General features: G+C 37.3%; 1 protein-coding gene across 1 annotated transcript in view; it reads left to right on the forward strand.

Annotated features, from left to right (window-relative positions):
* The window catches only part of Stpg2 (sperm tail PG-rich repeat containing 2), a 447430-nt gene extending 446726 nt beyond the window's left edge, over positions 1-704 (forward strand). Inside the window, exon 12 of the mRNA XM_004661543.2 lies at positions 577-704. Coding sequence (XP_004661600.2) covers positions 577-704 — 128 coding nt within the window. The remainder of the gene's footprint in view (positions 1-576) is intronic.
* Positions 705-15772: the final 15068 nt, after the last annotated feature.

Consider the following 15772-nt stretch of genomic DNA (forward strand, 5'->3'; position numbering starts at 1 on the left):
GAGGGGGGTGGGGGAGAGAAACAGAAGGAGATTAAGGTCAGCCTTCATTGTCCCCTCTCCAGGGCCTTGTGTTCCCTCTATGAGCCTGGTGAAGGTTCAACTGTTTGCACTTTTTACTCCTATCAGATTAACTACATTCTTTCTCACTAAGATTTTTAATCTCAATTTTTTTAAGCCTAACTGTTTCACTACTAACCTCACAATGTCCCTCTCTATTATCTTCTTTCCTCGCTTCATTGTTTTTTGTCATGATATTACTATAGTCAGAGCCATTAATCATTTTTTTCTTTGCCAGTCACTATCCATACTCAGTGTTCATTGTGTCTTGTCATGGCCTCCTATAAAGTACTACCAGGTTTTACACAAACTATCACATTTTCATGCAGCTCTTTTCCAATCTACTGCTGTTTTTTTATGCTTAGTATAGTTCACAGTCCTGAGGCTAAATGGGCCTAGATCTATTCACTGTTAATTTACACATTAATTACAAAATCCTAAGAATAATACCTATATGAACAAAATCCAAAAGTTTAGACATACTTTAATTATGAATTTTATATATTTTTTTTCTCTTAGGGCCTGGAACATACAATCCTGTTTTAAGGAAGTCTTGCCCCATACACTCATTTGTTAAATCAACAAAGCGTTTTGAAGATCCCAAAGAGGACTTTTCTCCTGGACCAACAACATATGAGGTTTGTTGATAAAATTTTTCTATTAACAATCATACAAACTTCCACCCTATTATCTGATCCTCTAGTTGCCTGTCAAATATGCCTGAAACTCCCACAGGTGAGGGAGAACATACAGCTTTTGTCTTTCTGTGCTTGTGTGAGTTTGCTTACTATGATCTGTTTCAAGTCTGCCCATTTTCCTACAAATTTCATTGTTTCATTTATCCTTACTGCTAAGCAGAATTCCATTGTGTATATGTACCATGTCTTTATTATCTGTCATCAAATGATGTACATCTGGGCTGATTCCAGTTCTTAGCTATTGTGAATTGAGCAGCTATAAACATGGGTGAGCAAATATCTCTGCAGTAAAGAGTGGAGCCTTTAGGGTAGATGCCCAATAGAGGAATGGCTGGGTCAGTTGGTAGCTTTATTTTCATCTTTTTCAGGAGTCTTCATATTGATATCCATGGTGGTTGTGCAAGTTTGCACTCCCACTAGCTGTGAATTAGGGCTCCTCTTCCCCCACATTCTTGCCAACATTTATTGTTGTTTGACTTTTAAAATGATTTCCATCCTTTCTGGAGTAAGGTAGAATCCCATAATTGTTTACATTTGCATTTCCCTGATGATTAAGGATGTGGAATATTTTTAAAGTGAGTGTTAGCCATTTTTATGTACAAAAGCTTTTTAGCTTCATGAGATCCCACTGGTTGAATGATTGTTTAATTTCCTGGGTTACTGAGTAATTATTTGGGAAGTCTTTCCCTACTCTCCCTGTCATGGAGAATTTCCCTTATTCTTCTTTAAAGTATTTAATTAATTATTTATTTTTTTTAGAGAGAGAAAGAGAGAGAATGGTTGTGCCAGGGCCTCTAGCCACTGCAAACACTTCAGATGCATGCACCATCTTGTGCATTTAGCTTATGTGGGATTTGGAGCATTGAACCTGGAATCTTAGGTTTTGCAGGCAAGCACCTAAGCCACTAAGCCATCACTCCAGCCCTCCCTTATTTTTTCATCCAGTGGTTTGAGAGTTTCACGTCTTATACTGAGGTGCTTAATCCATGTGGAGTTGATTTTTATGCATGGTGAGAGGAGTGAGTCTAGGTTCATTTCTCTACATATGTTTACCTTGCTTGTCTAGTACCATTTGTTGAAGATGCTGTTTTTTCTCCAGTGTATGTTGTTGCGATCTTTGTCAAAGATCAAGTAGATGTAGTTACTTGAACTAAGGGCTGGGTCTTCAATTCTTTTCTATTCGTCTATATGTTTGTTTTTAAGGCAGTACCACACTGTTTTTTGTCACTATGGCTTTGAAGTATAGCTTTAGATCAGGTATGGTGATACATCCAAAGTGTTTCTTTTGCTGAAGATATTTATGGATATGTGAGGCCTTGTGCCATTGCATGTAAATTTTGAGTTTATGTCTATCTATCTACCTCTGTAAAGAATGATGCTGGGATTTTTATTGCATTGAATCTGTATATTGCTTCTGGTAGGATCGACATTTTCACACTATTAGTTCTACCTATCCAGGAGTATGGAAGGTTTTTCTATCTTCTCATGTCATCCTTGGTTTCTTTCAGTGTTTTTGTGTGTTCAGTATATAGATTTTTCACATCTTTGACTAATATTACTTCAAGTGGTTAATTTTTGGGGGATACTATTGAGAATGAGACAGCCTTGCTGATTTCTTTCTATGTGTATTTATTTTTTGCTTGTAAAAAGATTACTGATTTTTATGTGTTGATTTTGTATCCTGCCACTTTGCTAAAAAAAATTTATCATCTTTGGTAGGTTTTGATCAAGTTATTCATGTCCTTTATGTATAGGATTATGTCATCTGCCAATAGGGGTGGTTTGACTTCTTCCTTTCCAATTTGTATCTCTCTCTCTCTCTCTCTCTCTTTTTTTTTTTTTTCTTCAAGGTAGGGTCTCACTCTAGCCCAGGCTGACATGGAATTCACTATGGAGTCTCAGAGTGGCTTTGAACTCATAGTAATCCTCCTACCTCTACCTCCAGAGTGCTGGGATTAAAGGCGTGTGCCACCATGCCCAGCTTTTGTATTTCTTTTATATTTTTCTCCTGCCTTATTGCTTGGTATGAGACTTCTAGTACTATGCTGAAGAACAATGGTGAAAGTAGGCACCCCTGTCTTGTTCCTGATCTTAATGAGAAATCCTTGAATTTCCCAATTAAGTATGATTTGAGCTTTGGGTACTTTGTTTATAGCCTTTATTATGTTGAGATATAAACCCTCTATGCCTGGCCTTTCCAGTGTTTTGATTATGATGTGATGCTTTATTTTGTCTGCATGTATTGAAATGATATTGTGGCTCTTATATTTAAGTTTATTTGTGTGGTATTTTATGTTAATCATTTCCCTGTGTTGAACTATTCCTGGGTTGAAGCCTGCTTGATTGAAGTGGATAATTCTTTTGATGTGTTGTTGAATTCGGTTTACAAGGATTTTGTTCAGGGGTTTTGAAACTAAGTTCATCAAGGACATAGATCTATAGTTGTTTTTTATTTTTTTTATCTCTCCCTGGTTTTGGTATTAGAATTATGTTAGCTTCATATAAGGGGTTGGTAAAGCATTCCCTGTTGTCTGATTATGTAAAAATGCTTGAGAAAAGTAGGTTTAGTTCTTCAATGAATGTTGAAATTCAGTTGGAAATCCACTTACCTTGGACTTTCCTTTGGGGGAGGTTTTTGGTTGCATTTTTAATCTTGAAGGATGTAATAACCTTGTTTAGCAGATTTATCTGTTCTAGACTTAGTTTTTGTAGGTGCTATATGTTTAGGAATTCGTCCATTTCCTCTAGGTTATCCACTCTTGTGGAGTAGAGGTTTTGGAAATATATCCTGATGTCTCTTGTGACCTCTCCGTATTCATTGTTAATTTTGTTAATTTGAGACTTCTTTTGTTTTTGTTTGACAAAATTGGCAAGGGGTTTTTTAATCTTGTTTAGTTTTTCAGTGAACCAGCTCTTTTTTTCTGTCAATTTTATTGTTTTCTTAGTTTCCTCAATTATTTTGTTCAATATGTTCTTTATGCCTCTGGCCTGGATTTTTTCCCCTTCTGGTATACTCATGATCTGGATGGTTGGTCACTTTAGAGTTAATAACAATTCTCTCATACTCTGTTCACAAGATTGTTTTAAAAATTATTTATTTATTTGAGAGAGAGAGAGCAAGAGAGAGGGAGAGAGAAAAAGAGAATGAGAAAGAATGGGTATATAAGGTCCTCTAGCCACTGCTAACAAACTCCAAATACATGCACCATCTTGTGCATCTGGCTTGTGTCAGTCCTTGGGAATTGAACCTGTATCCTTTGGCTTTTCAAGCAAGTGCTTTTTTAACTGCTAGGCCATCAATCCAGCCCTCACATCATTTTTTGAACTTATAAAAGTTTTTGGACTCCCAGTCAATTTCTTCTGTCTTGTCTTCCAGATCAGAGGTTCTGTCTTCCACATGACTGATTATTAGCAAGGGCTTCTAGAGAGGCTTTTAAAAGCTCTATTTGATTTCTTTGTATTCTGTTTGGCTGAACTGTGTTCATCTTTTTTTAGAGGTTCAATTTCAGATTGATGTTTGATTTTCTTGATGCTTCCTGGAATTCATTCTTGCATTTAGTCATATTTCCATTAAGCTTAATCATCTGGTTGTGTTTTTAATTTTTTAAAAAAAATATATGCAAATAGAATTTCATTTATGTGATTGTTGCTTTTTGCTTCTGGTTCTGCCATTCCCTTGGTCAAGTTCTCATTGATTTTATGTTATAAGCTTATTGTGCTTTCATTCTGGGAGTCACATTCTGTTGTCTTCTCTATGTTTGCATTGGAGGTTTCCATTGTGGGGCTAGGCAAGTTTGGTGGAGATCTCTGTTTGTCTTTCCTTTTTATTTTCTTCATTGGGGTCTACCCTTCTCAGGGTAAAAGTCTTATTTTATTAAGGAGGAAGCAAGTATTTGTCCTTGTAGGATCCTCAGTGAGTGTTCGGTTTTAGATTTGAACCAGATGGAAGTGGGATGGGGTTATGACTACAGTTGTGCAGGCTGTAGAGGTTGCAAGTATGCCAGCAGCTGTGGGTTGGTGGCTGACATGAGAGCTGGTTCGGAGGTCTGGAATCTCTGCTGCCACAACTGTGCCTTGCCTGTGGGGCTCAGGAGCAGTAGCACTCATCCTTACTCTCCCACTGTACTCCAGGTGAGCAAGGTATGGTGGTGTACTTATATCCCTGTGTGCTTGCCAGACACTCCTGTTTTCTGTCTGAGCAGAAGTGAGGCGCTAAGGAGGCAGCAGAGGTGCCTCTTGGGGAATGTGGGTGGCTGGAGGGGGTGCATCATGGTGCTGGGTCCCAAGGTCCATTTAGGTGGGTCATGTGGTAGCATCATTCTGGAGATGACTAGTGTAGGAACACAGAAATGTGGAGTCATGGATTGATACCAATCAGAGGAGGTGGTCAAGGCTAGACATGGGTTTACATGTGTCTACCTGCCCTCAGTAAGTAGACTTTCCCTGGAGGTTCCCTGTCCCCAGTGAGAAATTCACTAATGGCTACATGTTCCCAGTGAACAGACTTTCTCCCTTTATTAATTCTTTATTAAATGTAGGACAGAACCCCAAACTTGAGGTTCATAATTCTGTTGGGCTCCTCCTGAACCCCCAAATCCTACATCAGAAACACGTGTGGGGATTTGATGGCTCCCTACCCAACCTACCTCAGATTTGGAAGTCAGGGCCTACTCTTGTAGCAGGTCCCACCACCCTGCAGCAGCAGCAATGGAGTTGGGGCCCAGGGAACTGAGAGGTGGGAAACCAGAGACCTGGCCTCCTCATGCTGCACGCTGAACCCACCAGTGCTGGGGAACTGAGAGTCATCAAACTGAGAGCCCAGGCCTACCCATACAACGTGTGTACAGGGTCCCAGCCACCCCACACCAGCAGCAGAAGTACTGGGAACCAGGAAACTTGGGGTCTATGTGGCAGCTGGGGTCCAAGAAGCCCCACACCTTTGGCAGAGGAACTGGGAGGCTGAGAGCCAGAAGCTGAGGAACTGGAAGCCCAGGCCCACTCATGCTGCAAGCATGCACCCACCAGCACAAGAGGACTGGGGGTGAGGCTTTTTGTCGTCTTAACACCATTTGTTTCCATGAATAATTCCAAACCTTTTGGACAAGTAATTTGTCCAAATTTGTTCCAAATTTTTCTTCTCTAAAGGTTTAGCTCTGTGCAAAGTGTCACTTATGATTTGAATCAATGTGCCACTCTCAAAATATTCTAAGCTTCATGAGAAAAAAGTTTAATTTCTTAGTATAAAAGATCTAACTACATATCTTGGAACATATTAATAGTCAAGTATTAATAATTATTTATTTTAATTTTATATTTTATTGTGTTAGAACTCAAGTCCTGGGCCATGTTAACCTCAGGTATATATTTACCAATTGTGTTACATTAGAGGCTAGTTCACACTTACCAAATAAATTAACATCGTGAATGAACTTAATGTTTTCAATAAATAAATAAATAATAAATAAATCCAATAAGTCACTAATTGTGCATAGGTATTATAATTTTATAATTCATTAACAATGAGCTATATTTGTATGCATTCTTTCAAAAAAGAGGTCAGTTTTATTGATTCACTTACCTTCTCTTTGAATAAATCTTTAGCCAAAAACATACATTTTAATGGTTTTTTGTTTGTTTGTTTGTTTTTTGGTTTTTCGAGGTAGGGTCTCACTGTACACCAGGCTGACCTGGAATTCACTATGGAGTCTCAGGGTGGCCTTGAACTCATAGCAATCCTCCTACCTCTGCCTCCCGAGTGCTGGGATTAAAGGCATGCACCACCACGCCTGGCCATTTTAATGTTTAAATAGGATTTTATATTCATTTCATGAAATTTAAAGTAAGTAATTTTTTGGTAAGATATAAAAAATGTTTGAATAAAATTGACTGGAATTAAGTTCATAAAATATTTCATTTAATATTACTGAAAATTTTTATTTATTTATTTATTTATTTATTTATTTGAGAGCGACAGACACAGAGAGAAAGACAGATAGAGGGAGAGAGAGAGAATGGGTGCGCCAGGGCTTCCAGCCTCTGCAAACGAACTCCAGACGCATGCGCCCCCTTGTGCATCTGGCTAACATGGGACCTGGGGAACCGAGCCTTGAACCGGGGTCCTTAGGCTTCACAGGCAAGTGCCTAACCGCTAAGCCATCTCTCCAGCTCAACTGAAAATTTTTTAAAGGTGTCCCTAAAACAACATATTTTGCTGAAATGAATTGAAATTCTAGAAAAGAGCTTTTAAAATTTATTTATTTACTAACAAGGGGGGGGGGAGAGAATGGCTGTTTCAGGGCCTCTAGCCACTGAAAAAGAACTCTAGACACATGCACCACCTTGTGCATCTGGCTTACCTGGGTGCTGGGGAATTAAACCTGGGTCCTTAGGCTTCACAGGCATGCACCTTAACCCCTAAGCCATCTCTCTAGCCCCTCTATAAATTTTTTTATGAATACATTTTTAATTTAGATGGCTTGTTTAGCTAGCATGGAGGAGGTCTCAGCAGAGGCACTTTTGGAGTGAATTGTTATTTTAAATTTTTGAAAATTCAATTTTTGACTGTGTATGTAAGTAAGGTATGTAGAGTATAGTATGCTATGTGGAGTGTGTGTGTGTGTGTGTGTGTGTGTGTGTGTGTGTGTGTGTGCTATGTGAATGGGGAGCCCAGAGAACAACATTGTGTGCTCTTTTCTCTCATTTGTGTGTGTAATTTCTTGAGATGAGGTCTCTCCCTCAGCCCAGGGCTGCCATTTTTCAGTTATGAAAAGGCTTCTATTGTGGTCAGGAAAGGACATGATATGATTTATATTATGTTGAATTTGATAAGACTTGTTTTGTTGCATTTGTTATAGTCTGTCCTGTAAAAGATTCCATGTGCCCATGAGAATGAAGTGTATTCTATAGATGTTGGATAAAATGTTCTGTAAGTGTCTGTTACTATAGCTTCAATATTATTCTTTTAAAAAATATTATTTATTTATTTGAGAGAAAGAGAGAGACAGAGAAAGAGGATGGACATACCAGGGCCTTCAGCCAATGAAAATGAACTCCAGATGCATGTGCCACTTTGTGCATCTGGCTTAACTCGGTACTGGGGAATTGAACCTGGGTCCTCAGGCTTATCAGGCAAGTGCCTTAACCCTTAAGATGTTAAGATGTTCCTCCAGACCTTATTCTTTTTTTTTTTTTTTTTTTTGAGGTAGGGTCTTGCTCTAGACCAGGCTGACCTGGAATTCACTATGTAGTCTCAAGGTGACCTTGAACTCACAGTGATCCTCCTACCTCTGCCTCCCAATGGCTGGGATCAAAGGCATGCTCTACCAAACCCTGACTATATGACCTTTCCATTCATGAAAGTGAAGTGTTGGAGTCTCCAGTTATTATTATGAGTTTGATTTTTATTTTTAAAGTTTTTTTTTAATATTTTTTATTTATTTATTTGAGAGCAACAGACACAGAGAGAAAGACAGATAGAGGGAGAGAGAGAATGGGCGCGCCAGGGCTTCCAGCCTCTGCAAATGAACTCCAGACACGTGCGCCCCCTTGTGCATCTGGCTAATGTGGGACCTGGGGAACCGAGCCTCGAACCAGGGTCCTTAGCTTCACAGGCAAGTGCTTAACTGCTAAGCCATCTCTCCAGCCCTATTTTTAAAGTTTTTATTGACAACTTCCATAAGTATAGACAATAAGTCATGTTATTTACCTCACACTGCTCCCATTCTCCCCCCGCCCAATCCTCTTTCCCTTATTTCTAAGTAGTCTCTTTTCCATTCTGATATCATCTTTTTCCTTTGTATTATGAGGGTCTTGTTTAGGTAGTGTCAGGCACTGTTTGCTTTACACAATTGAATACTACAGTATTTTACATGTGCATATTTACAGATGGTAATTTCTTCTTAACAAATCTTTTATCATTTTATAGTAACCTTTTTTTCTCCTCTTACATATTTTCTCTTTATTAGTGTATCTTAATAGTATAAAATAATACATTTTTACATATATCAAATACTTTGATAATATTTATCACATTCCTCTATCTTTCAATTCTTTTCCCCAATCTCCATCCACTTTTTGAAACTCTCTTATTTTCATGACTGTTTTTTCTAGATATCACATATGAGAGAACAAATATGTATTATTTGCCTTTCTAGGTTTAGCTAATTTCATTTACCATGATGCACTTTAGTTCCACTTATTTTGTTTTTCCGAGGAAGTAGGGTCTCACTCTAGCCCAGGCTGACCTGGAATTCACTATGTAATCTCAGGGTGGCCTCAAACTCACAGCAATCCACCTATCTCTGCCTCCCAAGTGCTGGGATTAAAGGTGTGCACCACCACACCCAGCTGATTTTACTCTTTATAACCAAATACCATTGCATTGTATATACATACCACATTGTGTTCATCCATTCACCCATTAATGAGTGATGATGATGATTCCATATATTGGCTGTTATGACCAACGCTGTAATCTGTGTGGATGTGCAGGTGTCTCTGTTGTATACTAGCAATGATTCCTTCAAGAGCAACCAAAAAGCAGTAAAGCCATCATATGACCCACTTTGAGTTGATTTTTGTACAGAGAGGGCAGGAGGGAGTAAAAGAGAAAGGATGTGGAGAGGGAGAGGCAGAGAGAAGGAAGGAGGGAGGGAAAATGAATGAATGAATTTTTTGCATATGTATGTGTGTGGTGTGTGTGCATGTGTGTATGCATGTTTGCATATGGAGGACAGAGGTTGACAATGGCTGTCTCCTTGATCACTCTGCCTTTTGTGTCCTGGACAGAGTCTCCTTGTAAACCCAGAGTTTGCTGATTTGGCTACTCTAGCTAGCAAACTTGCTCTGGGGGACACATGTCTTGCTTTCTGGGCCCTAAGATTACAAACAGGCTGTCAAATCCACCCAGAATTTATGTGGTTGCTCAGGGTCTAAGCTCAGGTTGCTGTGCCTGTGTGGCTAGTGCTTTATCCACTGCTCTGTCCTCTCTTCCCCAATGTGATAGTTTTAGAAAAATGTCTATACTGATTTTCATTGTAGTTTTGATTTATTTCCCTGATACCTAAAATTGTTGAACTTTAAAAAATCTATTCATTGGTCATTTATACTTACTTTTAAAGTATTATTTATTTTACTATTTATTTGAGAGAGAGAGAGAGAGAGAGACAGAGAGAGAGATAGAGAAGAGAGAGAGAGAGAGAGAATATGGGTGTTCCAGGGTCTTCAGCTGCTGCAAATAAACTCCATACACATGTGCCACCTTATGCATCTGGCTTACATGGGTACTGTGGAATCATACCTGAGTTCTTTGGCTTTGCATGCAAGTGAATTAACTGCTAAGCAATCTCTCCAGTCTTGTACTTTTTTTTGAAAGATGTTTGGTCAGCTCATTTGCCTTTTTTTTTTTTTTTGATTGGATTATTTGAGATTTTTGGGTGCTTAACTTTTTTATTTCTTTATTTATGTTGCATATTAATCTTCTGTTTCATGAATAACTGCCAAAGACTATCTCCTGTTCTTTAGCCCGTCTCTTTACTGTGACATTTGTTTATTTTGCTATGCAGACGCTTGTTAATTTACTACAATCCTAATTGTCAATTATTTATCTTGTTTTCTGAGCTACTAGAGTACTCGGCCTAAAGTCATTGTCAGTGTCTATGTCTTAAAGTATTTCTTTTGTGTTTTTCTCTAGTAATTTCAGTGTCAAATTTTACCTTGTGGTATTTGATCCAGTTTGAGTTGATTTGTGTACAGGGAGGGTGGGATGGAGAAAAATAGTAAAGAGATGGAAAGGGACAGGGAAGGAGAGGGGGGGAAGAGAGGATGAATGAATGAATATATATTTTAGGTAACTTGGTGAAGAATTAGAATGCTATAGTTACATGGGTTTATTTCTAGAGACTCTATCCTATTCCAATCGTCTGTATAATATGTTTTTTTTTTTTTTATGCCAGATGGACTTTTTTTGTTACTGTAGTTCTGTACTATTATTTGAAATCTGGCATTATACTTCCAACAATTCTCTCTTTGAGCAGGATTGCTTTGCATATTTGGTGTCTTTTGGGATATTGTATGGGATAGGTGTCAAGGGAGTATATGTGCATATCTTCTTCCCAAAATAGAGGAAATACTGAGAACTATATGGGATAGGTGTCAAGGGAGTATATGTGCATGTCTTCTTCCCAATATAGAGAGAATCCTTTTCAGTTTTTCTCCATTCACTACAATGCTTATAGTAATCTTGTTGCATATAACCTTTGTTATGTTGTGTTCTGTTTCTTCTAATCCCAGTTTGCTTAGCACTTTCATCATGAAAGTATGTTGCATTTTGTAAAAGGCTTTTTCTTTGACTGTTGAGATGATTATGTGACTATTTTTTCTGATTAAATTATAAGCTATATCACATTTCTTTACTTGTACATGTTGAAGCCTCCTTACTTCCTTACATCACAGTGTACAATATTTTCAAATGTTCTTGGTTTGAACAGTTTACAAGTACTTTATAGAGAATTTTTGCGTTTATGTTCATTAGGAAAGGTGTGTGTGTGTGTGTGTGTGTGTGTGTGTGTGTGTATCTATTTTTGGTTTTACCAGGGTGATACAGGTTTTATACAATGAGTTTAGATATGTTCTTTTCCTTTTTATTTTATGGAATAATTTGAGTAGCATTGGTATTAGTTATTTAAATCCTTGGTAGGATTCATAAATGAAATATTCTGGTCATAGACTTAAGTCAATGTTTATGATATAAATGTAACTACTCCAGATTGTTTTCAGTTTCCATGCTTGACACATTTGTCATATTTGACCTTTCACATGCACACTATGTGTCTTTATTGGGGAACTAATTGTCAATTTTTTTCTATTCAGTCCTTCTACATCTTTAAGTATAGTCAATATACATTTCCATTCAAAGCTATTATTGATAGATATGTTCTTATTTCTGTCATTTCGAGTATCCTGCTGCTTTATATATCCTTTGTGTCTTTCCACTTTTGTTTTTATCTTTATGGTTTAAAGATTTATGATGTTTAAAGTTTTGATTCCTTTTTTACTCTCTTAACCTACTGTAATAGCAACTTTTAACATTTTACTATTTTTTTAAATATTTTATACATTTATTTATGAGAGAGAAAGAGAAAGATAGAGAGAAAGAGAGAATGGGCACGCCAGGGCCTCTAGCCACTGCAAGCAAACTCTAGACACATGTGCCCCCTTATGCATCTGGCTTACATGGGTCCTGGAGAATCAAACCTGTGTCCTTAGGCTTCACAGGCAAATGCTGTAACTGCTAAGCCATTTCCCCAGTCCCTTATTTTACTATTTTTAAATGTATATTTATTTATTATTTTATATTTGTGTGCCACAGAGTGCATGTGAAGATCAGAAGTAAGTTTTCCTCTTCCACATTGCTTTGTTTTCCCTCTGAGCTGAGTTTCCTAATTTTCCTGGCTCTCCTATTAATGTTGGTACCTGAGGGTTATAGATGTGTGCACCAATTTGTGTCCAGCTTCATGTGAGTGCTGAGGATTGAACTCAGGTCAGAAGGCTTGCAAGAAAGCAACTTGAACCAGTGGGCAATTTCCATAGCCCCTTTTCTTGGGTTTTAATGAGGTCACTTACTGCCTTTGCTTCATAGTGTTTCTTTTAAGTCTTTTTGTCCAAGGCTAATCTCATGGTGATATGTTTCTTCAATTTTTTTTCTTTTAGATTATCTTGTAAAGAGTTATTTGTTCTTTATTTCTGAATGAAAGATTTATTGTTTAGCAGTTTTAGGACTATGATTATGAAATCCTATCCTCTCCCAAGTTTTGGTGAGAATTTCTTTTTCCTTAAATTTGAGTTGATGCTTTTCGCTCATTCTCTTTTTTTTCTTTGTCTTGGACTTTTGAGTGTGTGAGTGTAATTTGCTTCCAAGAGGACCTTTTGTCTGAATGTGACTAAGGTCTTTTATTTATTTATTCACTCATTCATGTATTTATGAGAGAGAGACAGACAGATGGACAGACACACACACACACACACACACACACACACACACACACAACATGCATGTGTGTGTTAGGGTCTATAGCTGCTATAAATGAGCTCCAGATGCATGACCCACTGGGTGCATCTGACCTTACATGGGTACTGGGAACTTGAATCTAGGTTGGTAAGTTTAGAAGCAAATCTTTTGTGATGGTTTGAATATAAATGTCCCTTATAGCCTCAGGTGTTTCTGATTAGGTTTCCTACTTAGTCCCAGGTTGGTGGAGCTTTTGAAAATTTGGAGCCTTGTTAGAGAAGAAATGTTTCTGAGGGCCAACACTTGACTGATTCTGGCCTACTGTGTATTCAGAGCCAACTCATGCTTGCTGTTCTCTTCCTCTCCTGTAGGTGTGCACTATGACCCAATTCGTTTCCTCTGCCATTTTGTAGCTTCCATTCAAAACTATAAGCTTAAAATAAATCCTTTCCTCTTATAAGCTGCTTGTGTTCCAGTGTTTTGTCTCAGCAGTAAGACTGCTACATCCTTTAACTGCTGAGCCATGTCCCCAGCCCAATGTATTTATTTCAAAACTTGGCAAAATTCTGGTTTTAATTTTTAATTTTATTTATTTATTGGAGAGAGAAGAGGTACATAGAGATAGAGAATGGACACATCAGGACCTCCAACCACTGCAAACAATCCAGATGCATGTACCATCTTGTGTATCTGGCTTACATGAGTCCTGGGGAATCAAACAGGGGCCCTTTGGATTTGCAGGGAAGTGACTTAACCACTAAACTATCTTTCCATCCCCAAATTCTGCTTTTAAACTGATGTTTTATATTTTTGCTTCAAAGTTTGTGAATCAGTGTTTCATGTCCTTTGGAAATGTATTTTAAACTTTTGCTTTTAGAAAATGGTTTTATGCTTAAATTATAAAGGTCTTATTACTTAATATTCCCAAAGTGAATGCTTAAAAGCAAACTGTCATTTGTCGTTCTAAAAAGAAGGCATTTTACAGACTATAGCCTTCCTTTAATTATCCCCTTTTTGTGTTTATGGTGGTTTGATATTTTCTTAAACTACCCGTCTCCGAGATTGGAAAGATTTGTTTTCTCCTAGACAAATCTATTTTTTGCCTATTGTATTAGGTAATGAGATGTCTGCCCATGGTATGATCTGCTGGTTATTTTGAGATTATTTTAGTGACATCATTTAAATATCTACTGTATTTAAATAAATAAATAGATACTGTTTTGTTTTCTGGGGGTTTTCATAACAGCTTTCAGATAAGCTGTGAACTCCCACAATACCAAAAAGCCCCAAAATTTAAGTACTACTACTTTCTTTTTAAAATTAAAACACTAAGTTCCCATAAGAATCAGAGCAAGCACAGGAAATCCCAATCCAAACCCAACATGAGGCAGCCCTTAAAACAAGCAAACCAACAGAGCTCTTTCTTCATGTGTATATAATGCATGGAATTATCTGACATACGTCTAAAACTGGGGAAATTCATAGGTATTTTGCATAGACAACACAGTCCTACTGCAAAGACAGAGGTGGAATGTATTGTTTTTGCAGTGGTATCAGGTGATAATTTAAATGTAACAATACAAGGAGAGTGTAAATCAGTTTCATTTTTCTTTTAACTTATTTTACTTTGAAGTAGTAGTATTTTCATATAATACATTAAAGATGTTCATCTTGTTTTATGTTTCAGTATGACATTATTTATGCCACTACATTATTGCCAAAATCTTTTAGCTAAGAAATAATTTCTTTTTGATTAATGAAAGGAAAAACAACAAAAAAGTCTAAAAGCATTAAATGGAAATTCTGTTTTTCTACTCTGTTGTCCTAGTTACAATGTACATTTTTCATTTCTGTACAAAGTAGCACGTCAGCTTAAGCTCAGTAGTAATGAACTATAGATGTAATCTTGAAAACACAGTTATAGATTCTTATTTCTGGTTTTTATAAGAACTAAATCTTCTCTCTCATATTTTCATGAACTATAAATTTTGTCTTGCCAGGCCACTTCTCCTTTATAGGTTAAGGTATGTGGATTAGAATCACTGTCTGAGGGTGGTCAGTATTAAACATAGTGAGGAAAATGCTCTGAATTCTCAATAATATGGTCTTATAAATATCAACTACTGTCTTTCACAAAAAAAGTAAAAATGAGTCTCCTGAATTTTTTGGCAGTTAAAGTAATAATTTTTTGAGAAATCATATACACTGTGGCTATCTCTTTTTCTTCATTCTACTCCATTCCTGACATGGTACTTGTTACCTCCTCTACTGAACTAATTGTAATCTGGTAGGACATTGGCAATTGCTGCAGTGCTGTGTTATGGCCACTCTATCACTGGTGTGACCTAGTCACTCCTAGGCTAGTTTTCATTGACCTGTTGAGGTTTGAGGTTTATATTCAACAATTCTACACTTGAACAGGAAACGTGATTTCAAAATAATACAAGTTTTACTTAGTTTTTTCTGACTCCCAAGTTTTGTTATTTTTTGTTCTTTTTTTTCTTATTTTCTCCTTCTACTTGTCCTCCTCCTCCTCTTTCTCCTCCTCCTCTTCCTCCTTCCTCCTCCTCCTCCTCCTTCTTCTTCTTCAACTCTGGAAGAGGTTAGTAGAAAGATTTTCATCGACTCACATAAATCACAGCACCCCAATAGAAACTGATGACACCTATTTTCAACTAAGCCCATGGAAACAAGCATCAATGCCTAACTTTGCCCCTTCCTACACAGTGCACTCTGCTTACCAGGTATTTTTTGGAATGAGGTGTTGTGAGACTGTTTCCTAAAACACTGTTGAGAATAATCAACTCATTAGGAATGGACTATGATTTTTTAAACAGATAGGACAATTTACAGACTATTATTGTGGTCTTAGATTCATCCTGACTTGTCAAAAAAAACCAAAACCAAAAACAGTTGAAATGTTTGCTTCAAGGACAGAGGTAGGCCAAATTTGGCTGCCTCTTATGCCAGTGATTTTGTATTCTTACAAGATTTGTTTCCATGAAAACAT

This window comes from Jaculus jaculus, chromosome 2 (genome assembly GCF_020740685.1).
Source record: "Jaculus jaculus isolate mJacJac1 chromosome 2, mJacJac1.mat.Y.cur, whole genome shotgun sequence".
NCBI classification, from domain to species: domain Eukaryota; kingdom Metazoa; phylum Chordata; class Mammalia; order Rodentia; family Dipodidae; genus Jaculus; species Jaculus jaculus.